Source organism: Meleagris gallopavo, chromosome 14, assembly GCF_905368555.1.
Source record: "Meleagris gallopavo chromosome 14, MGAL_WU_HG_1.1, whole genome shotgun sequence".
In the NCBI taxonomy this organism is placed as follows: domain Eukaryota; kingdom Metazoa; phylum Chordata; class Aves; order Galliformes; family Phasianidae; genus Meleagris; species Meleagris gallopavo.
The window spans coordinates 11618230-11643357 of record NC_139417.1 but is presented as its reverse complement, the minus strand read 5'-3'; the positions used below and the strand labels follow the sequence as shown (position 1 = coordinate 11643357).

Here is a 25128-nt window from a genome sequence, read left to right as displayed (position 1 = left end):
CATCCCATCCGCTGACAGCCCAGCTGCATCAGGCTGTGAAGAACTGCTCTCACCTTCCTCCTGCTGATGCAAATACAGCATGCTTATGTCAGCTAAAGCCTTCGGTGCTTCAAAGGAGATATTCATAAGAAAACAAAAACAGTGCCCCAAGCCTCCCCTGTAAGCATTCAGCAGAGCTCATTTCCAACCCTGTCAAAAGATTTCAGTCTCCCAAGCAGTCTGTTGGATTCCTAAGACGCTTTTCCTGGACTCCTCTCCCACCTAATTTAAAAACTATAAAATACTAAATGCTTTAAACAAAGCTTAAGCAAAAGCGGATGTGAAATAATCTTTTTTCCAACATTCAACATGTACCAAGGGTCATTTTCTCATCAAATTATTAGTGAGGTTAAAAAAAGGCACAGAATGCAGCAGCACCAAGTGAGAACTCAAGGAATACTGCGGTCCTTCAAGGAACAGAGAAACAGCGCAGAGCCCAGATAATCTTCCTACAGTTATTTGGCAAACATGCCTGAGCTGCCAGTTTTATTTGGAGCAATAACATCTACAGAAATTTCTATTACTTTTTAAAGATGGCAGCAAAATTTTATCACTGGAAAGCAAAACGTGGTGGTCAGATCATGTACAAATGTGTTCTGCTTATTGCAGTAGGGTAAGTGCTGTTCTCCATAAGCCCTGATAACAGCAGAAGGAACTCAGGCCCTCCAGGGAAATCTGGTTAGCTGCTGTAAATCCCACTCTGATGTACTCGCTGTGGGGGGCTGTGTCAGCTGCAGCGAACAATAAAGAGCACACACAGACTGTACCAGGAAGGCTGGACACAACATGTCAGTTTATTAACCAAAAGTGAAGCCGAACCCCAGAGTGGTTTAACTTTTTAAAACCATATGTTTATATGACAGATACTTTTTTTTTTCCACGTTAACACTGTACTGCAAGAATCAAATTTTGCAGCTGTTCACCCTTTGAGAATCAAATACTAAGTGTAAAATGAATAAGGGTCCCTCGAATCAATTAAAAACATATTTAACTCAAAAGAACAGACCAATTTTAAGAACTGTCTTATGAAATTCTCCCAAGTGAAAGACTTTCAAAGCACTTGGAGCCTTGAGGTAGCAACTTTATGCAGAATTTAATTCCCCTCCTGCCCCACAAAGCAGAGGAAAATTAGTAACGCATTATTAGCTCCAGCCAGCTAAGCGGAGTTGAGTGTTCTCTTATGAGGTTAGCAACTTTCTCTTCCACCTTGGAACAGCAGTGTAGTGCTGCAGACATCAGGAGAAAATCCACAAGGAAGGCCTCTTGAAATAAAATATCTGGTTTGAAGGAAGTGAAATGATCAGCAATAACTGTAACAACAAAAATTATCTGGAGTGAAAAGAAACACAAAGTGTTTGTATTTTGGCAAGACTAATTTACAAATACACATCAAGAACAAGAGCCCATTTTCAGCCAATGGAAAAGAAAGACTGGAAGTGACATTCAAAGGGATTTCTTTTTGCCCTCTGTGCAAAATTGCACATTGTTTTTTCTCTTTTAGAAGAGAGCACTTTTGCCCCCCCTTTTTTAAACATCGTGAAACGTGTGCAGTGACATTAAATAGAAATGGAAATGCCAGGATATTCGGCCACTGAAAGCTCCTCTCACTGCCTTCACAACAATCACAAGCAGGGAATCATTAACTTTGCTTCCCTCCAAGTCTCAAAGACACTGTCCTTCTTACCCACTTTGCTGCTGAGTTCTTTGATTAAAAACTAGACCTCTCTCCACTGTTAATTTCAAGGTGTCCACAGCAGATTTACTGTTCACTGAGCTGTAACAACAGCAACAAAAACAGCTGTGTGCATTCTCCTCGTTTGTGAGGAGCAGTCATAGTGAAAAGGAATAAGCTGAGATGCAATAATGCAGGCAGATCTTTGCAACCAAGCTCTTCACTCCCCAGTCACACGATCACTGCTAGCATGTTTTCTGACTTTGCTCACTGGTGCCGTTTGGCCAACCAGGCACCTGGCAACGTCCACAAACTTTGGACACTACCTTCATGCTTCAAGATCGCACAGAGCATGATGGTTAAACCAAACTAATCATGCACACTGCAAACTACAACACTGTGCATGGATGAGCCTTCTTACAGACTCGCTCTCCTTCAGCTCAAGGATTTGAGTCAGGTTGCCTCTTTACACTACAGAAAGAGGTCATCCTGGATGCAGGACAGTATTGCCCAATTTGCTTTTGCTTCAGGGAGTCTAGAGAAAGATAGAACTTCAAATTCTTGTTCTTGGATCCCAATCTTCTGATTTTCTGTTCTCATCCTCTCCTTTGACTTCTAGAAGCCATGAAATCCTCCCTTCCAGGCAGAACTAACTTATAAATCTAACATCAATCTGGGCATTTTGTTACATTTGCATATGCTGAGGAATAAAATCTTGTCCTGCAGAGAACAAAGTTCTGTAGGAAACAGAATCCATCTGTGAAACAGCTCAACCTAGTAGGCCCCTCTGAACAGAGGATATTCTGCCTAGGAGCAACAAAGGCCCAGCTGATGATTATTCACAGCAAGTTTGTCTTTAATTCACACGACAGCTTAGGCAGCACTTAACTCATACTGGTTTGCTGACCAGTTTATGCCTGGGTTGCAGGACAATCTAAGTTGGCTTCTGTCTTGGAACCCAAAACATCTTGAACTTTAAAATATCAAGGACTGTTTTCATTCTTTTGTTTGTTCTTTAAAAAAAATAATAATAATCCATAATTAAAAGAAGGATATTGTCTTTGGTGTCAAGCCTCAGAAGCATGACAGCATGAATGAAGTACCTGCTGCTCCTTTGGCTGTAATTTATCATCAAAAAAAAAAGAAGAAAAAAAAACTAGCCAGGAAAGCAAAGGAAATTCTCTGCTTTAAAATACATGCAGTTAGAACAGCTGCTACACATTACAACCAGGACTTTAATACTATGGAAACACCCCGTTCAGTGGTGCCCATTACATATCACTTGCATTTTATAAAAATATTACTCCAATGACAGTAACTGGACAATAGTCAAACTTATCAAGTTGCCATCTTACTTATATTGCAGGAACTGGGAGGACTTCATCTATTTAGGAAAAAGAAAGTCACCCAGAAATCAACTTAGAGTTGCAGCAGAGTTTTCTGTGCCTTAAAGAAAATATCCACCACTGTAACAACTAGAAGCAGAAATTCAACACTAACATCCTTCTATTCTTGCTCAAATGGCTGTGAATCAAGCCAGCACATTGTTACACCAGCATCCACAATTCAAATATCATAATCCACATAAAACACCACTAAGTTTTTATCACGAGCTGCAGAAGAACATAAATTCAAAGGGTCACAGATGTACTACCTACAAATTTCATATCTTTATCTTGGGTTCCATCAGAAGAGGGGTGGCCAGCAGGGACAGGGAGGTAACTGCCCCCCTCTACTCTGCCTCACGAGGCCCCATCCAGGCACTGCATCCAGGTCTGGGGCTCCCAAACACAGAAAGACAGAACAGTTGGAGAGAGTCCAGAGGAGAGCCACAAAGATGATCAACAAAGATGATCAGGGGACTGGAGCACCTCCACTACAAAGACAGGCTGAGGGAGCTGGGCTTGTTCAGCCTGAAGGAAAGAAGGCTGTGGGGTGACCTCATTGCAGCCTTTCAGTACCTAAAGGGAGCCTACAGACAAGAGGGGAATCAACTCTTTGAAAGGGTTGATAACTGTAGGACAAGGGGAAATGGTTTTAAGTTGAAGGAGGGAAGATTTAGGTTGGATGTGAGGGGGAAGTTCTTTACAGAGAGAGTGGTGAGGTGCTGGAACAGCTGCCCAGAGAGGTTGTGGATGCCCCGTCCATCCCTGGAGGCGTTCAAGGCCAGGTTGGATGGGGCCCTGGGCAGCCTGGTCCAGTGTTGGATATGGAGGTTGATGGCCCTGCATGTGGCAGGGGGTTGGAGATTCGTGATCCTTGAGGTCCCTTCCAACCCTGGCCATTCTGTGATTCTATATAAATATTCTTTTCATACCATAAAAATGTCCTTATTATCATCTGATTCATATTTATATAGTGCTCTGATAAAATCTCAGCAGAATTAAGTTCATTAAAGCTGTGGAAACACTCTACCTACTAAATGCTGCAAATTTAATAGGTGTTTTAGATAAACATAATTAGCTTAGTTATCACCTAAACCAAAAGATTCCTCAAATACACCAATTGTCTAGTTAGCAAAGACAAATGCTGACAACTTTTGAAAGGCTTATGAAATCTGTGGCATTTGAAAGCATTCAGGTGTCTAATTAAGTTAAAATACTGTGACACTGGAAGGAGGGAGCTCCTGTAGATAAATACAGAAGTAGTCTTCCTTTAAATTACAAAATGTTCATTCTTAAAAAGCTTTAAAATTGAGTCAGACAACAGCACCCTGGCAAACTTGCAGTATAAAGGATCTCTGTAAATGAAAGAAGGTCATCTATTGTGATTTTGACACCATATATATATATATGTGTGTGTGTGTGTGTGTATGTGTGTATGTATATACACACACATATATACATATACAGTATCAGAAACATGGAGCAAATCTGGGAGAAGACAACTATAACACCTTCAAGCCATATGATCTGAACCACTGCACTTTTTTGGGAAGCATGAAGTTTTCTTTGCTGCTCAGAAAACACTTGAGATTTAGCAATGCTTCATTTTCTGCATTTTGTTGCTAATCAGACTCTCACCGGTGTCCCCAGCTCAGTTTACTTGGTTTAATGCAGTACCTGCAGTTTTCAGCAGGGGGAAGAAAGTTTCAGTGCCACCTTACTAAGTGGTTCCATTGATATTTTAACGTCAAATCCAGCTGCTACAATTAAAAGCAAATTTAGGTAATTGAAGTGTTAGAAGATAATAAACCTATCAAAGACTTGTATTCCAGAGGTTGCCTCTGAGGAACAGGCAACCTCCTGCCACAAAATCTGATCTGAAAATTTATCCCAACAGGAACACCAGAAGGAAGGAGGCTTCTGTATCTTGCACACTTTGGGTGTCGTATCAGGCACTTGAACTGCTGGACAGATGCCATTCTGAACCAAGTAAGTGAACTCAAGGTTATAACCATTTTAAATCTAGGTCTAATAATGAAGTATCAGCAGCAAAGTGGAGGCAGGGAGTGAGCAATCCATCTGTGCCGAGACTTGCTTATGGTTTCTAAAATGCCCAAGAAGACAGCAGCATTAACTGTTCCGTAGTGTCCATTTTCCTTGTGAGTTGTGTTGCTGATAGGAGGCTTTTCTGTGTCTTGAACTAAGAAGGCACTGAGGTACCCTGTGCCTAATTCCCTGGATCCAACAGGTCCATGCTAGAGCCAAACATTGCCACCAGCTGCTCCTCATAATGCGTTATATTCCTCTTCATAATGTCCATGCAGGGTCCAAGCAACCTCTCAAATGCTTGCACATCCATGACTGCAGAGAAGTAAAAATATGATTGTCAAGTAGAGTCCTTTTTGATAAAGCAATCTACTTTTTGAAGCTGAAGCACAGAACTTCAATCTAACCCATTTGGTTTTGAGGCTTCAATGGATGCTGATCTCCCTCTGTACTATTGCTTGGAGGAACAAGATTAACACACACACCTGATCTCAGGAATAAATACAGAAGTCAAATACACACCGTGCAGGCATTAACAGATCACCTGGAAGCTGTGACAAGCAAGCTCTAGATAAGCTAATGCTTAAGTCTGGAGTCTTGGTGCAAATTCTCCTTTTCAAAGGGCACAGAACACACACACAGGAAAACCAACCTGCTATGCAATTATCCCCACCCATCTGAAACTAGATGTCTGAGCAGAAAAGCAGTGGTGCTTCTCAAATTTCAGCATGGTCATCCACTTCAAGCTGTGCTCTTAGCTGTGCTCTTAGCTTCTAGAATCTGACCATTTGGTGCCAAAAGACTGCCAGGCTTTGAATAGTTTCTCAGTTAGGGGTAGTTCACAAAACAATAAGAGACGAGAAACAGGTAGCTAGATACACACAGAGAACATTTGCTTACCTAAACATTTGACCTCTCCAACAGCATAGGCAGAGGCTGCCCTGGGCTTGTTGGTAACAAGTGCAAGCTCTCCAAAATACTGCCCTCTGTGACACCGGGCAATCTCTACTTCTTGGTTAGCTTCCTTACTCATCATAGTCTGCAAAACAGTACATTTTAATTACTCTCATACAGTTTTGTCTTTGTGCAAGATTCAAGTTAATCCCAGATAGACTGCACGTGTGCAGCTGCCCATTGGTTTACAGCTTGCAAATTAGCGGCTCCTAAATCATGCCCTGTAATGGTATAATGCCTTGACAGCACATTCAACTGTGTGTTTGGTTAAGTGTACGCTGGCCCACAAGTTTTGACCTATTCACTGTTACAAACTTGGGAACTTCTACACAGCCTAACACAGCTACAAACCCAAAGGACTGCTTCAGACTGTATAGGAATCTATTCAAATGCTAATGAATACTGTAGATAACACACCCAGCTTTTTCTTAGTTATAGTTTGCTACAAGAAAGTTTCATTTTGACCCTTAAGGCCAGGGAGAGTACAGGAGGTCAGTTTGCAGAGCAGACAGAAGAAACAAATCTTCCAACTCTGGCAAACTGACTCCTGCCCACTTCAGAACTGATATGGGGGGATTTAAAACATACATCACAGTTGTGACAATGATCAAGTACTTAATGTCTTAAAGTCAGTCAAGTTAGGCTTTTGCACACTGCAGTCAGCCAATCAATGATTTAAGCCAATCAAATGAGGGATTAATTTAAAATCTAATCACCCAATTCAAACTCACCTTGCTTTTAATCATGATTTTTACTTCACCAGATTCTACAATATAAAAGCAATCTGCTTTATCGCCCTGTGAAGAAAAGGTAAAAAAAATACGTATATATTTTTAGTTTATTACAAAAGTATTTATGAATGGTATTATTCATTCTGAACTGGGCTTTGTGCAAGCCACCAACGTGAACAGTTGTGAAAATACAGCGAAAAAAGAATAAAGCACTCAATGACATTACACTATTTAAGGAAAATAAATCACATCAGGAAAGTGGGAGAAAGAAATTGGTAGCCATTTGGAATCAAGTTCCAAAAAGATATAGGAACGTGTTGCTTTAGTAAAAACTTCTGTGTTAGTTCCACTCATCTCTTTCTAAGAAAAAGTCCCACGGAGTTACAGAAGAAATTAGGCTCTTATCTGTGGTTCTTCCAAATAGTGGTAAGCATTGAAGTACGAAGTTCTTCATTTCCTGTTGCCAGCTATCACAAACTGCTGCACTCAGCACACTTCTTAACAACACACTGAATACTCAGTACTTTTAAGCACTGAAAACAAACTGAGGAGGAGTCATGGGGACTTCACGTAACACCAGCAGTATGATTCAAAGCACCAGTAGTATGATTTAAAGCTACTGCTTTCAGTCATACTGCCCTAATTGACAGATCAAATTCCAGAAAGATAATTAAAATGTAACATTATCCATGAGAGAAAAAGGATTCATGCTCTTGGTGCAATCGCTGTAGTACAAGAGCAATCACCCTCATTTCCAAGCATGAAATTTCATCATCTCTAGCAGTGTGTAACAATCACCCAGATCAGTCCAGAATATTAATCCTACTTGTAATTTTCCTTACATGTAATTACATCCTTATCCTTAATTCAGCTGTTACAGATTGAAACCAACCCTGTAACCGGATCACTGACGGTACAGCTTCCCAGTTCTGAGACAGCTTTGATTTTGCTGACAGCCCAGTTTCCTCAGGCTCTTAAGCAACAAGATTTTCAGCTTACACAACTGAGTCTTTTTGGAAAGAACTGATTTGGCTGTATTTTGTTATCAGCAAATGTTGTTTTCTTGCACTATGTTAGCCGATATTCAAGTTATTAGGATTAACTATTCAAGACACTATGAAGGATTCCGATTCTGTTTATAAAACAGGAAGACCTGTGACCAAACAACCTACCATTCCAGGTAAGCCAAGGACTTCCCTGCATTAACCCCTGCTTAAAATAGAGCACTTTCTCAAAATAAATATACAAAGCTACCCTCCCAGCTAAGATTGATGCAGAAATTCTTATGTTTCATCTGTAAAAATACTCCAAGAAATCAGTTCTGTCACAGGAAAATAAAACAAAAAAAATTTCAGATTGAATTTGTCCAGCTTTATGTTTCAATCTAGCCTTGATCTATTACAGCAGACATTACAGTTGACTGAAGTTCTGACTATTCCTAACACTAAAATATTCTTTTTAAAGGCATCTGGAAAATAACTTTAATTAAAGTGATAGTTCTTTGACAGCACAGTTAACTTACTTGAGATCAACTAGCAAAACATTCCTATTGAGCTTGTTTAGCTCTATGCAAATCATAGTCCTGTTGAATTGCTTGATTTTGTTTAGTCAGACCCAGAAACTGGAGATGCTCTGGATGTGGTTTGGGACTCCCTGTTTAATCTGGTTACAGGTGCCTATAAAAACTGCACCTCGGGGCTTTCATGAAAAATTGCAAAGACAGACATGTAATTTCAGCTTTTTAAGGCTCATTCCTCTTGAAGCCTTGCAAAGACCATTTATAAAAAACAAATGGTCAAAAGGAATTACCCAAAAGCTACAGCAGTAGAATAAATACATAACAAAATATATGCTGGCCCTTCCCCACATATTCAAAAACTGGTTAAACAAATTGAAAGTATTAAAAGAATAAGTGATGCCAACTTGATCCAATTAACATGATTCTGTGAGTAAATTCCACATAGGAACAAAAGCAAATAGGGGAGAATGACAGATGGGAATTTATTCCCCAAGTACCTGAGAAATGATACGTTCCCCATCCTGATACACTTTCTCTCCTATAACATCCACAATTTTCATTCGTTCTGATGCCTGCAATGAAGAAGAAAATCAAGCACAATTATCTGCTATCGTAAACTTCATAACTCAGAAATTAAGTGCTCACTAGACAGAAACATGCTGAATCTGGCTACTGAAAAATGCAGCCCCCACACGACTTCATAATACTGCAGCAAACTTTCAAGACTACCAATGATCAATGGCAAAAAAAATTTCCAGTGTCCCACACCTAAAGTTAAAAATGACTGACTTGGCTGTTTTAGAACAGAAAAAAATCACTTCCTGTGAGATTCAGCTGAAATCTGAAGAAAGCACTTCAAAAAAATGCCAAGTACTTCCCAAGAAACCTCAATGAAAAATACTATTAATTCATTTTCAAAATATTTTCATTGCTATGCACTTGAAGGTCTTCGGTTGGAGTTTTTTGTGTGTTTATTTTGGTTGGTTATTTTTTATCTTAAAGCTCACTGCTAGATTAGCAAGAGGAAGAGGGGATATGAGAAAGACACTGGATCTAAAAATTGTAAGCAAGCACTACAACAGGATGCCCTGCAGCAAGGTCAAGAGGTACCAAACTGACATGCAGTGAAATGTGCTTTGGCCTTCACAAACAGGAAGGGAGAAAGGACAGTTAAATTTATCTCCAATCTTTCCTGCTGCCCATCTAGCACATCACAAAACAATTTTAATGGTTCAGAGCAGTGTAAAAATAGTAAAAATATATTAAGAAAGGAAGAAAATCCTAAACAGTTAAACTGAATACCTCAGCACATGATTCATTTTTAATCTATTCATTTCACAAATGCACCTCCTCTAGCCCATGTTTGAGGAACTGTTAATTACAATCCACGCATGATTCAACTGCAGTGTGTCATGCAAAAAGCCAGCCAGTGCTAATGAGATTTTTCTCTTTTTTGAATCCTTAAACTTTTATGAGTCATTCAGGGCTCAGAAAAAAATCTCACTGATGAAACTAGTTTAAGCCAGTCATTGAGGGAGATGTTGTGTAATTCACCCCCATCCACAGCTATCAGCATAGGTCCAAACTAATATATTCTGGAAGCCATTATTTACATTTATGATGCTTTGCAATTTTGTAATCTTCTCTCAAGAGGATTGAGAACTATTCCCAAGTGCTAAAGATTAACGCTGAAAAATATAACAAGGAATCAAAGAAAAATATAAGTTATGGCATAAGGCAAAGGCAGACACATAACAATGTTCCATGCAGTTTGGCATGCCTCCAAAGCCCTTCTGAAAATACAGGCTGAATCAATAGCTTAGAAGTGACAATTTACACATCATTCCTAAAATCATGCACCAGACACACCAATATAACACGTGCTTGCTCTGCCTGGTTATTTTTTTCCGGGGTAGCAGTGCTTCCTTTAGCTTATTCTTAGCTTAGGACAGTTAAGGTAAAGCAAGATCTGCTGAGGGAAATATCTTTGAAATTTAAAATCATTCACAGTTGATGAAAATCAAATATTCCAGAGACCGTATCGTTACTTCAGAAACACACCCTCAAACAGAACCAAAACCCTGAGTTCCAGTTTCCACTTTTATCCCTTTAATATCTCTTCTCTACCTGTTTTATGTTTTAAAGCCTTTGCAAAGACTGAGATAAAAATTGCCTACTGTGAACAGTGGATATGAAAAACACGTTGGACAACTTCAACAATACAAATTCAGTTCTACAGCAAATAGGATATTAAAGCAGCTCTTAAAAACATGCAAGCAAAAAATGACACATTTCTGATATAGTATAAACCAAATGGGGAGCTAACAGAAAACTCTGATGCAAACATCTCTGAGAGACTTTACCTCCAAGGACTTGAGAAGGGGTACAGACTCGATAAATAACTCGTACGTCTTCCTCTTCTTTGCATTGTTTTTCAATATGATTCTTCTGAATGTCACTCGATCCTGCAAGAGACAGCACAAATTGATTATTCCTCCTAACTAAAATGCTTACTGATTAAAGAACCTTTATCTACCATCTAAAAAAAAGAATATCGAATATGTGCAAGAGAATTTAGATACAAGAAGTCAGTTATTAAAAGGTATGATCATCACAACAGTGACGTTAACTGGCCTCATGATAGTATTTCCTATAAATACCAAACTGAAAAACAGGGAGCTCTAAGACAAACTTGGTCCTTTTCAGATAGCCATTTAAGAATTCCAGTTTTACTCTCTCTCGTACTGTTTCCCAGACCTGAGTCTGTGAGGCTTTTTTTTTTTGGTTGGCTCATTTTCACATACAATGAAGAAGTTATGCTCTTCTTGCTGAAGCTACTAGAAGCTGAAATTTGCAATTCCTACTAAGGCAACTGCAGAATCAAGTCTAAACCAGGTTGTTCTCAAGTCACAGATTCAGATTCAAGTAGATCAGCAAACAGAATATCAAACAGCAACAGCCTTGATTCTTCCCCCCCCGTTGTAAGGATAAGAGGCAGCTTTTTGCAGAGAATGGCTATTTCTGCACTTCCATCTGTCCACAGGTACCATAGCAACCTCCTGATGCAAAAACGTTCGGAGTTTGTTTGTTTTTGAAGCCCAAATCTTGGTCAAGCTCACTCCGCCACCCACCCGACTTCCCTGCAGGCACCAATCCGTGCCGTGCCGGCTCTGCGGCAGCAGGCGGCAGCACGAACCCGAGTGAAGGGCAGACTGCCCGCAACATCTGGCTGAGCACCTGCAGCAGCAGGCATGTCTGCAAGTTTACTGCTAGAGATCTTAACGAAATGCTTGCTATTTGTACACAGAAAATGTTGTAGGACATTGATAAGAAGGGCCACAAGAGAGCTGGGAATAAACACTACATGCAAGATAAGGGGAAGGGGACTCCTCCACCAGTTATTTTCATTAACATTTGTGTAACAGTAACATTAGTGGCCCTTACACAAGGTGAGTCTAAGCAAAAAAAAAAAAAAAAAAAAAAAAAAAAAAAAATCAGAAGAAAGGAACAAACATTGTCAGGAAAAAAAAAGTATACAACACAGTGAGCAGCAATAACTGAAATCTCCGAGAGCCACTCCTCTGGATCTCATTTTCTGAAAACATCAACTGATACTTCAGGCAGAGAGATTGTGAGGTGAAGAGGTGTGTTCAGGTAAGAGAACGGTTTTATGGAATGCAGGCTACACTTCCTTGGAAAGAAAACAACGACTGATACTGGTGACACTGGTGGAATAAATAAGTTGAAGGTGACAGATGAGAGGAAGAATAGCATTACTGTTAAGCAAAAGAACCAGAGATGATAAAGCCAGAAGGAATTGGTGGGTTTGCATGTGTTTTGTTTTGTTTCTATTCTAAAGAAATTTTTCAATGCTAAAAATCTCTTCAAATGCACACACGTGGAGGGAGAGAGAGGTGCAGAAGCGATCACGGGAATTGGAACAGCATTAAAAAAAAAAATCAGAATTCCTTTGTTTGGAGGCACAGAGCAGTGGTGGAAAAGTGCACAATTGTGATATTTTCCCCAGACACATGCAGTAGCAAACGGTGAGGGGACATTTTTGTGCTCCATATGAACCCACGTTTGATTGTTTTGTGCCTGGGCCTTTCAGGCTTTTCTTGGCCTAAGCCTGCACTGCAGGAGGAGCAACCCACACTTGCTAACTGGCAGATTACCCGTAGGTTTAACAGTGACTTTTACAGACTAATAAAAATGTTTAAATTACATCGTGCACAAAATATTACAATTAAATACGCCAACAACAGAACAAGTAGAAGATATAACCAGGTTTAGGCATGAAAATGCAACATTAGTTAATAAAATATCCATGGGGCAGATCATTACCAACGTCCCCTTTCAACTACATCTCACTAATTATGTGAACATAATCAGAGAAATAAAGGAACTCCATTTGTGCAGCTCTTTCCAAAAGCAAACTAGAAAGAAAGAATATCTCCTCCTTTTCTTCTTTTTATAAATGGACTTGGTACACAGTTGTTATGTTCAAGAAATTAAATCCTGACAGTACTCTGGTTAACGACCAAAATCCTTTCCTTCACCTCACGAAGAAGTCAAAACTCAGTTCTTTCAGCAAGCACAGAGGTTGCATCGGCATGCTGTGTGTAGCAGCTCATCAGTTATATAATCAAGGTCCCAACACACACCAACCCCCAGTGATAGTTGCCGAGGAGCCCAGAGATACAGAGAGCACACAACACTTCTGGCTTCAAAGGCTTCTCTGATCACACAATCTGCTCATTACGTGAACCTCACAGATGAGTAAGAGAGCGCTACGAGAAATAACCTTATCCAAATGGCACAGAGAAAAGAACTAAAATAGGAAACTAATGTCTACAGCTTCACATTCAACACCACTGGACTAGAGAAAAAGCAGCACCACCACTCAGCTTGGTATTTCATTTGACCTGAGAACCTCTTTCAGGGTAACACAGAGACCAGGAACATCATAACCACTTATTCTGAGTAAAAACAAAGCTTTGGGCAGTTTTCCTAATCTTCACATTACTGGCATGCTCAAGAAGATATTTAACACTGTTCATACCCATATTAAAGCAGACAAAACGGTAGGAGGTTGAGCTGAAAATAATATTATTTAGATATTGTTTGTATATTACTTCCTTCCCATCTCTACAAAATATATGCGTTAATACCTCCACCATTCTCTGGTTGTTTTTTTTCCTTAACAAAAGCCCTGATTACAAAAATGCAAAACAAGAGTCAGATAAAACTAGCAATACAGTATTTATAGACGAGCTATCCTAGAAAGGTGGCCAATGGTGCACAATGGATCTTCTATGCCACAAAGTAAGATAAGAAACCATGATAAAAAATGCTATTAGTGCAAGGAGTCACATGGAGAGAAGCACCTGCTGCTGGACACAGTGAGTTAGTATTTCAAATAGTAGGCAAATGAGAGCAACTTCCTTTCCTTACCAGTCCCCAAAGGGCTCCTTCTGTTGTGGCAACAATGGTGGCAGCTCTAGGAGTGTTGTACATCAACGCCAGTTCCCCAAAACTGCCGTGATTATCATAGCGGCCCACACAGCGTGCCTGGTTGTCTTTTGCTACAACAATATCATACAGTCCCCTGGAAAACAATGGAAGAGATGCTTTTCATTACACAACGTTCCAGTACAGATGACAAAAACAATTTCTTGCTGTTATATAAATAGTCTATTCGCACTAGCTTTAAATGAAAGCTGCTGGGCTGGAAAGGTCTCCTCACCCTGTTCTCCAAGAGGCAACACTTCCAACCTTATAATAAAATTAAAGCAACAGGTAACCCAAAATTTACTCAGAATCAAGACTAATCTAATGAAGATGGAGGTACAAGCTCAAGGCATGAATGTGGCTCTAACTGCACCACAACTGCATACAAAGACACAGGCTGTGTAGAGAGGTAGCCCTTAAGATGCCAAACAGGTGTCTTTAACATCCTCAGGTTGTCTTACCTCCAGGGCTTTAAAAAAATAATTTTAAAAAGTAGCTCAACCAGGCTCAGTTAACTCTGGCCTACGGCATCTGAGATCACTCAAGTATTAGACAATGAACTACAAAGCTTTACAAAATACATTATATCCTGTTAAGAGGCTGGTAAAGAACACTTCAAGCAGCTGAGTGCACAGGTAATTTTCCCCAGAAAGTGACACCTCTATTGGAAGGAATGGTATTATATCCCAGAACATCACTAGGCACCTAAGAAAGAAAAAAAATCAATGGGAATGGCAGCAGGTGAAACTTTTCATAGTAAACAAGCATGGGAACAGTCACTCTAGTGAGATCTACATCACATTAACAGCAGAAGGGCATTCAGAATTACTGATGGACAACCCTGGGTTTATTACTACTCTGAATACCACATTCAGAAGAAAAGTTCTACAGGGAAGCTTTATGACAGTCCTACTTGTAGGAGATTCCACAGAGTGGACATTAATTCCATCAATCATGCAATCAGAAAGCACCTAAACAAGGAAGCTCTTGGATCAATACTAGCTGAGCCGGATTCAGACTTTTTAGAAGATCCAAGAAGGTCTCTATTTGTCACCCAGAAAGCTGAAGAAAGAAGCTGTGCACATGAAGACTGCCTAGCAGCAGATGCTTTTTACACACTCTACTGCTTAACCACACCTAGCAGACAGGGAAACAACCAACAGCATTACTAATAAGAAACTAGTGAAATATGGACTACTATTCCTGGAAAGCTTGTAATAGATTCAGTATTCATTTAGCCATTTTCAGAGAGGCATAAAGAACAGTCTTCAGAGGTACTTTTGATCTAGATGAGCCATTTGGAAAACTTTAAATGAAATGCAACGACTTTTTCCCATCCTTCCAGTCTGAATGTCACTTAGCAGTGCCATTTATTTCTAAATAACTACAGCCATGTAGCCTTTATCCTAGCTTTCAGCTGCCTGCAACCCAGGGACTAAGGGGGTGAGGCACCACTGAGTGACCTTGGTTCAGCCTTACTGAGAAAACTGTTGCTGAGTATGAGATAGTCAGTGAACTAAAACCCTGCAAGATAAGAACGACAACACAGGCCAAAGCATAATTGTTGAGATGGTAATCATTTGTAGCTCAAGGACTCACAAGAAAAATACCCACATAAAAAAAAAATAAATGTAAAACTCCTGCAAGGAAGGGGAAAAAAAAACAAACGAGGAAAGGGCAGTTTGGCACAATCAAGAGGCAGAGGCAATGCTGCCTTCTCCTGACTTATGACTGCCTGGCCAGCAGAGACTCATCAGGTGTGTCCTCTGCAGCAGAGGACACCAGCACTATTTGTCCTAACTCCCCCTTCCCTGCAGTATGCACTGAATGGCTGCTGGATCCTCACGTTGCACCAATCCGCCGATGGTGAAAGAGGCTCAGGCAAAAGCAGACTGGTACAGCTGGGTTAGGAACAGAAGACTTTGGAAGAACAGCCCACACCAGGAAGCCTATTTTTCTATGCAGACAAGAAGCTAAAGAGATACATCTGCAACAGAAAGTAACCGTTCACTCACACAGAAAAATCCTCAGGGATATTTAGGCATTTGTGGCTCATCTTAGAATAATAAGGTGTGCCTACTGATGCCTTGAAAGAGCTAAAGTCCTCTGAATTTGCACTTGAAGACAAGTGGGAATACCATAGCTTTGAATAAGCACCAGCATCTCTCTATTCTTTCGCAGGAAAAAATGAGGAGGTGGGGGTAGAGGAGCAGGACTGGAAGGGAGGAGAACAGAGAGCTGATAACCTTTGAATTCTTTGTAATAACAGAACAGCCAGTGTAAGAGTTGCAGCTGAGTTGGTATTTCACAGCAGAGGCCAGTACAGTCTATTGCTGAACACCACCAAGTTTAATTTCCCCCATTTATAGCCATTTTTCCATACTTTTGGCAACATATTTACATTTGTGGTATATTATACCTTAAAAACAACAAACCTAAAAGATTAAAATCTTCCAACTCAGCTACCTCAACAGAAAACATTTTGGAATAGCATTGTATCTGTAGAAAGGACTGTAAAGACCCTAATATCAAATTAAGGTTGCATTTTACTTTTTTTTTTTTTTTTTTTTAATGTTAAAACTCATAACAGGAAGAACATTTTAGTAAGCAACAGGTTAAGAGCCTTACCCAGAAACAAATTAACATGGATCCAAGTGGCCTCTGGTATCTAACATTTCCAAGAGGCTCCCAAACTGAGCATAAATTTCCTCAGGATTAGGAAACCCTGTTCTGTATGCATATCATCACTCTGTCTTAAATAACTGCTTTAAAAACAATATAATATTAATGGTTTTATTCAGTGATAAGGATGATGACACACTGACTCAAAAAGAAAGTAGGTAGGTCTATCCTAATATTTAACATTCATCCCTAACACTGTGGTTAATGTTACACTTTAACAGAAGGAAATAAATATGTGTCCTTAACTCTACTTCTAATCACCACATTAGGAGTAATGTAAGACAGAATTTCTCCCTGAAGTTCCTGTTAGGGAGAAAGACACTCAAAATGTGCACGCACGTATGTACACATACACACACAGTGCACTTTTTTGTGCATATGTGATCTACAAAACTCTCAAGTGTACGTACTCAGTGCAAGACATTGCAAAATGGTATCCTAAATTGCAAATACAAAGCAAATGACCAATAGAAGCAAAGAACCACAAACATCTCTCAAGTCAATCACCAAAACTAATTGAAGGGAAGGTAAGTTATTCCATGGTAGCCACCAATTTATGTGCTCATGGATGTCCTTTCCTCTACCCCTCCCTCATCACATGCTTTCTCTTCTTCCTTTTGCTGCCTTCCTTCTTCAGGAAAAAAAGAACAACTTAGTTTAGAGACAGCATATAACGTGTCTGGTTTTAAACCATGCACATGCTGATGGGCACAAAAATTAAACTGAACAGATTATATGAAAGTTAATGCTGCATCCCCTCCCTTAGGGAAAGTGATATTTGAGTTTTCATACAGTGACAAAGAATGTGTTAAAATCTGCCAAATTTGCAAGGTGAAATTTGTGAAATCTGTGAAATTTGATTATCCTTGGCAAAAGATCCAAAAGTCAGCGAGGTCCTAAACGGGAAAGAAAATTGAAAGACAAAAGGAAGCAGCAATGACTGCAAGAAATATGCTTCTTTCCAGCCCTGCCATTTCTCAGAAACTAGAAGAAACGTATTTTGTATTTCAAAGGCACAGCTGCTTACTGCTCAATGACATAGAAGTTGTCTCCATCATCCCCTTGATCAATCACATGTTCATGAGGTTTCACCTTCCTCTCAAACATGGCATCAAGGACTTGAGAAAGCTGCTCCTATAAAACAATGAGTAGAAAAGCAAAAGGCAAATTCACTTGACTTGACCTGGATAGTGAACTGCAACATGCATTGCACTGCATTATTTTTACTGTACACAAATGAAAGTAATTTCAATAACAAATTTTGATTTTTACTTTTAAGTATCTCACTTTGTTTAAAGCTTATCAGTGTAAGTTCAATAATGCATACAAAAAGATACTTCCACTACAGAAGAGCTATCATCTCAAATACATATTCAAATTGCTTAACTTAATGCACACTGTGGCAGTGCAAAAGCACACAAGTATAGCAAGATCTCACCTGGGATAATCATAGAACCATATTTTGAGTTGGAAAGGACCCTTAAAGGCCATCTGGTCCAACTGGCCCTGCAATGAACAGGGACACCCACAGCTCCATCAGGTGCTCAAAGCCCATCCAGCCTGACCTTGGCTGTCTCCAGGGATGGGGCACCACCACCTCTCTGGGCAGCCTGTGCCAGTGCCTCACTGCCCATAAAGCATAAGAACTTTTTCCTTATAGCCAATCTACATCCCCTGTTTTGGTTTGAAACCATTTCCCCTTGTCCTGTCACAACACATCCTGGTAAAGACTTTGTCTCCTTTCTAACCTTTCACACCTTTGCTGCAATGGACACTTGCTGATTTCTACCAGCAATACACATTTCATTACATGTATGCCTAAAAACCACGCAACCTGAGTTTCTCTGCTGAGCCATGACTAAACTTTTGTAGGCAGCACAGCCAAGGAAGTTGTGAAAGTCAAAGCCCACAGACAGACAGCACCAACCATACATGATACTGCTTCTAGCACTCTTGCAAACACAGGCCATCTAGGCTTGGCTCTGGATGGCTTTGGCTCTATATCAAATATACTGCTGTTTTTCATGGAATTTTATTATCACATTTTTAAAAACTCCCCTGATACTTAAACTAAACTAAGAATTATTGCCTGAAAGCAGTTTGTTCTAACCATTTATTTATTAGCACACCTTTTCTAAAAACACAGAAACTCAGCCGTGTTTTATTTGGAGGATAAACAGGCAAAGATTTATATCGAGGAAATGAAACAGTGAGCTCTTCTGAACTGCAAGGCTTTCTTGGTTTAAAGACAAGTACTAAGGATGTTCAGGGGCGTTCCTGGTAAGAACAACAATAGTTATTCTCATCAGTAAAAAATTCAGTCACAACTCAAAGTCTACAAACTTATAAATAAGATGCTGTGGAGCAAACACATGCTATTTCATTCAGAGCTTTTAACAGCCTATTTCCTTCACCCCCTGCACTTTAGGTTGAAACATAAATCAGATGTATCACTGGGCATGACCAAAACTTCTATCTATATTATCACAGAGTTAAACCCTGGTATTAGTCCAAAACTCAACATGAATCTTGCTAGAAATTATCCACTGGCACTGGCTCCTTTGTATTTACTATCAAGTATTACAACAGCTACTCATGCAAGGGAAGACATTTAACATTAAGGGTAGTCAAGCCTCTGGACCTAAATTCAACACAGTTCAACTAAATGCAACCAGCACAAAAAGGAATGAATTTGGCCAAGACATTCAAGTCACATCAACACATTTAATCCAAGAGGGGCTTTACATGTTTTGTTGGGTTTTGTTTTGTGGGTTCTTTTGTTGTTTTTAAGAAGTTTTACATCACACTCCTTGGAAGCTAAGAAGCAAAAGAACAGATTTGGGGCCTTAATTTGGAAGTGTTCCTCACAATTATTAAAGGATATTATACAATGAGCAAAAGCAGCCACCGCGTGTTTCACTGTTCAGTAGATTCTGTGTGGCCAACCTTGCAAATCAGTCATGTTTTACAACAATATAGAGGATGTTTAAAAGAAATTATCAGGATGAGGGGCAGAAGAAGGCAAGTCCCATACCCCATTTATAGTCAACACTAGAAAAACTCTTCCCTCTCTGCTAAGTGCCTTTTGTCATACTGTAATTAATGTGTGCAATGCAGTCATCTTTTTCACCACATGCTGTCTTAAAGCTTGAGTCTTTAACAGCTGCAGTTAACATTATTTCCATTGCTTCTCTTCCCAGCTGCTTAGAAAGCCTTTCTCAGGAAGCAGTATTTTTCTAATCCCATTTTCTAGGCTCAATTTTGTTTTTTGAAGTTATCTTTGAATATGAACTGGTTATTAATTACTGCTTCTGGGTTATTTTACTCCCAGCAGTCTGAATGGTGATCACATTTTGTACATACTCCTTGAGCTGAATGTTCTCAAATGTGTTTCATTTTTTACAGCAACCAAGAACTGGAAGAAATTCCTAATTTTCAAGGAAAGCTGAGCAGCACTTCTGCAGTCATGAAGTACATACTTCCATACCTCAGGAAAAGCTCTGATTCTAATCACGAAGCTGCAGGTACCATTGCTGGTGTTACAGCTTTCATTATTTCTCTTGAATTTTATGATGCCAGAATAGAGATTCGACCTGTAGAGGAGGTATCAGTTCCATATGGATGGAAACAAAGCCAGATATAAGAAGCACTCATTCTATGGTCTTTTGGAGGCCGGATGTGATGAACCCCAAAGGTCCTTTCCTGAACTATCCAACATATCTGAACTATCCTATGAATACCAATTAAGATTTCTCAGTGCCAGCAATAGAGATATTCTTCATTAAAACTTAACACTGAAGCAAAGAGCAATTAACTTCAGCAATAAGTCTGTAAGATGAGCAGGAACACAGACAATCCAAAAACATTATTGTTACATTCACTTACAGAAATGTTACTGACATTGCAAATAATAAAAAAGTGTAGCAATCTGAAATCGAGCAAATGTAGACAGTGATGGTAACTGGCAGTCTGACCTGCTTGTTTGTATTGTTCATTGATGGCAATCTCTAAACACATGCCCCGAGCCAGTCTGCATGTAATTAAAAATTCATGAACAATAACAATGCAAAAACAGTGTCTGGACTGTTAGATCAAACCTCAAAACAGCAATTCATGTTCAGATTTCCTTAAACTAATATTACCTGATCTAGATTTTTGAAGAGCAGGATATCTTTACATGCCTCCTGCAGTCTGCATCGCTGTTCATCAGTTTTTGGATGAACTATCTTTAAAACAAAGTAAAAATAAATAAATGAACTGTCACAACAGTGAAGAAATATTATTACAAATTAAATCTTCATTTCAGAATGAAAACAAAGACAATTTCAGGTATCATTGTATACAGTTCCTTTTTCTTGTCTGCACAAGCAGTATTTACATACAAATATATAATGCAAGGCAAGGTGAAAGAAACTGAAAGAAAAACCCATAAGAAATACATTATGCTGACAATTAACACATGCAAAATAAGAGAGACAAGAAAGAGATGCCTTTCCTTCTCCTTCCCTTCTAACCCAGCCACAGATACAGTCGCAGCTTGGAAACCTAGATGAAAAAGTCAGGTTGTCTAACTCTAAACTCTGCCTATATTAGTTCCAACACTCTCACTGCTGGCAATTCAGAGAACTTACAAAATGTAGGAGACATGTCTCTCTGACCACCTAATAACAGAATTTATCTAAGAAACATTTTTTCCACCAAAAAAACGTATTTCAGCTGAAAGAGATTTATTTACACTTCTTTTCAGTTATAATTCCTTCATCAGGTTTATGTGCTTCTGGTGGAATTTTGACAAAGAGTTCTGAAAAACAGCAATGATAGCAGGCTTTTCTAAAAGCCCCTTGTCCAAATCAGAGTTGTACTTTTTTTTTTTTTAAAAAAAAGAAAACTTGTTTGTACAGGATGGAATAAATGTAGCCTTGTTTAAAAAAAAAAAAAAAAAACACAACTGGATCACCAGATACACTTCATTCCTAGATTTTCATTGCAGAATTGTAAGCATCTCTGAGTTGGAATCTGGAAATGCACCAGCAGAGTCCCTAGAGAAAAACCCTGACCCTCACCAGCCAGGCTACAGGATTTCCTCACATAAAACATCTCTGGAGCAATACAACAACAGTATCTGGGCCTGAAATTCCTAGAAATTCCCAACTTCCAAATCTAATAGAACAACAGGTGGCCAGCATCTCAAAACATTTCAACAAAGTATTTCTTCTACCCAGGGTGAACTGCTCTGACAAGAAAGGCAGCGTAAAGCATGTGTGGAATTTTAAGCAGCCACAAAGGAACAGCTGTCCTTGTGCTTAACTAATTCCCCACAACAGCACTAGTGCTTTAGGAACTGCCTCAACAAGTATTCAGAATAACAAAGGAAAATGCCAAAACTTTCAGAGATGGCAGACATAAGCAGAGCTCTCATGTCCTCTGAAATAAAATCATATTAAAGCAACAGTGACTAAGTAAGTGCATGGGACAAAGTGGCACTAAGTTTCAGAGCAACACTGCTTCATCAGTGACAGCAGAGCTCACAACCTCTCTGAAAGAAATGCGCAACTGGTGAGGAAAAATCTGACACACAGACATCTGCTTGTCAAACTGCAGAGAGAGCCATACATGATGCAATTCATTCATTCTTACCCTCTGTTCTGTGTCTTCTTCCTCTTCATCTGGATTGAAAGCTTCAGCACAAACTGGAAAAAGGTGCAAATTAGTGAAAGAATATCAGACAAATCAAGTTGAAATTAATTTCCCCCAGATTTATTATCTGCATTTTCCTACAGGAAAAAGATCCACTTTTTTCTTATGCTGTGGTAGTGTCAGAGATTTAAATCCTATCTGTTCTCAGAGCAGGCACACCATGGCTGTTCTCAAATTCTCACATAAGAGGTCAGTAACTTGCCCTAGAAGGCAGTGCTGCCTGGTGAGTACTGCAATAAATGCACACAGGATTCCTTTCCATCCTTACTGAAGCATAAAAAAAAAAAAAAAAAAAAAAATCACTATTCAGATTAATGTACAGACATACTCATCAAAAAAGCAGGGTGAAAAATACTGCAGGTACATTGCCCCATTCTCTGCAGAACAAAGTATGTATGCAAAACTGACAAAAAGGAGTGCAGGGAGACATGCAGCACTCTACCTCAAGTCAATTTGCAATTATCTGCTTTTTTTTTTTTTTTAATGTAGAGAAATCATGTTTACACAAATTAACCTGGTAAATAATGCAGCTTGACTACGGTATATCCTATGACTATGAAAAATAGTGGTTAGTTCTCTCCTCCCATGTGATCCTATATCTTACTACGTTTGAATCAATAGAATATCAAATTGATATGAAAAGGACAATGAAAAATACAAAGTGTTTTTTTTTTTTTTTTTTTAAAGGCTGAGAACATTTGTGTAAATCCCTGTGCTTAGGAACAAGGCTCTTGCAAACCAGCCACTGTAAGTGCAGTAGGAACTACCCACCGTGTAGCTACCAGCCACTGTGGGAGATGCAGTGATAATGATGAGCTGCTAAAATGTCAAATTAATTTTGTCCATTTCTATTACTTCAGAAAAGGCTTATCTTCACAGGTGTTACACAGTTTTACAATATCTAACACGTTCTCCTTCGGCCAACAAAAGCTGAGGTCCCTAGTTCAGATTTTGTCATTAACTCGTGGGCATTTGCTGTTCTTAGGTGTCAAAGCAAACCCTACACTCTTACTACCTGCAGAGATAAAGTGAGACTCTTCTTTTCCATCTGTCCTGCTCTTGCTCTAATAAGGACAGCCTCACTTCTGAGGCCACACAGTGCTTGTAAAACTTTACAAGGAAACCCCGACAGCATTTTTCTTCCTGCTGTACCCAGCATCCTGACAAGACTGAACGCTTGGCAGAATGCCCAGGAGCTCACTGCAGTGACATGTAACAACTGAATGGACTTAGATAGCATAAATAAAAATAAGTAGACTTGAAAAGAAAAAAAAAGGCCTCAAATTCAGCAACTTGCAAATAATTTGAAAACCTATATGCAACTACTGACCTCATCATCATGTCTTAAAAAAAGGCTGCAAGGTTAGCATAATTTGCTAGAAAAGACCTGTACCTCTTAGGCACAAAATTTAAAAAAAGCAAGTCTTTTCTAACAAATTACATTTTGATTCCTTTCTTTTTCCTGGATACAAACAGACTGGAATACAATACAAGCACTGCATTTATTGCACCACAATGTAAAACCCCAATTATGTAATCATTAGCTATGTTAAGAGCACTTACTGATCATACAATAAACCCCTGTTTTCTGTGCTCAAACAGCATCGTTTCTCTGTCCTTCTGATTGTAAAGAACTCCTATAACTATCCCATGGAAGTTAATTTCAGGGCTCCCAAAAGTCAGCCGTTTACAAATAGCAGCAGACAGCCTCAATGGAAAGCTATCTGATCTTTTACCTTGGCTGAGCAAAAATACACTTGCTCTACCATTACCTACATATGTCTGAATTAACACTTTAACTACTGCAGTATTCCAGTGAAACAGGTACTCAAAGACAAGCTCAAAAGAAGAAGCATTAGAAGCAGTAATATCTTCTCAGACTCACCAAAGCACCAAATGCAAGGACTTCTTTCTGAAGGTCACCCAGCCCAAACCACAGAGGAGCTGCCTTCAATGCCAGACCACGGCTGACCTGGGAACCTCCCCAGGTACAAATCCCACAGCTCACTGGCTTCCCAGCTGCAGCACAGCAATGCTCTCCCAAGGAAAAAGCTTTTCTTAATGTGCAACCTGATTCTCACAAATATCTTGAAATAAGTGATGTCTGAACTCACACCTTTCCTATGAAAGACTTTTCAGCACAGCTCTTCTGCCCTTGAGCAAATGCTAAGTATGAATGTGATTCCAACAGCACAGCTGTATCAGCACATAAGCACTTCATGCAGACCAAGTGTCTTTCCAAAACTACCCACAGAATTCAAACAGCTTTGAAACAGAATCAAAGTTTTCAATTTTCAGAAGCATTGATATATATATATTTTTTATTATTATTATTTATTTATTTATTTTTTAAATCAAGCTTTTATCCTAACATTTACATTTTTGTCTCTCTTTGCTTGTGCAGCTTCTACAGCTAGGTTAGCTTTCTCCTCATACAGCACCTTCTTTGGCTTTCAAGGAGGCACATCTGTTAACACTGTGGAAGGCTCAGATCTATACTCTGTTGCGCAGGTGACAGCATCTGAAAGCAAGAATGATCTTTCTGGTTGCAGCAGTGATGTAAGCTGTGAATGGCAGAGGTGGGGGGAAACAAGTGGCAGAGAGAGAATTAAAAGTTGCAAGAGAAGGTTGCCAGTAGAAACACTTTGCTCATGCAAGCATGAATCAATCCCAAGATATCATTCTGTGAAGTATGTTTTGTCAAGATCAAAGTCCTTACACTTCATGCAAATTCCAGAATACTTCAGCTCTCACAAGCAAAGTGTTTGTGTGAAACACATACCACCCTCACAGCTGGGGCATCGCTGTTACTCTTCTGTACTTATTAAATCATAGAATGGCGTGGGTTGGAAGGGACCCCAAGGATCATCAAGTTCCAACCCCCCCTGCCCA

The 25128-nt window shown here is 39.4% G+C and overlaps 1 protein-coding gene across 3 annotated transcripts in view; it reads right to left on the bottom strand.

Annotated features, from left to right (window-relative positions):
• Positions 1–803: 803 nt before the first annotated feature.
• The window catches only part of PRKAR2A (protein kinase cAMP-dependent type II regulatory subunit alpha), a 53395-nt gene continuing 29070 nt past the window's right edge, over positions 804–25128 (bottom strand). For all 3 annotated transcript variants that reach the window (XM_085235483.1, XM_085235482.1, XM_085235481.1), the window contains 9 exons: positions 22177–22229; positions 20682–20765; positions 17567–17673; positions 13801–13954; positions 10710–10811; positions 8844–8918; positions 6828–6893; positions 6043–6181; positions 804–5457 (listed from right to left, as the gene is read on the bottom strand). In XM_085235483.1, coding sequence (XP_085091609.1) covers positions 5324–5457; positions 6043–6181; positions 6828–6893; positions 8844–8918; positions 10710–10811; positions 13801–13954; positions 17567–17673; positions 20682–20765; positions 22177–22229 — 914 coding nt within the window. In that variant the 3' untranslated portion in view covers positions 804–5323. The remainder of the gene's footprint in view (positions 5458–6042; positions 6182–6827; positions 6894–8843; positions 8919–10709; positions 10812–13800; positions 13955–17566; positions 17674–20681; positions 20766–22176; positions 22230–25128) is intronic.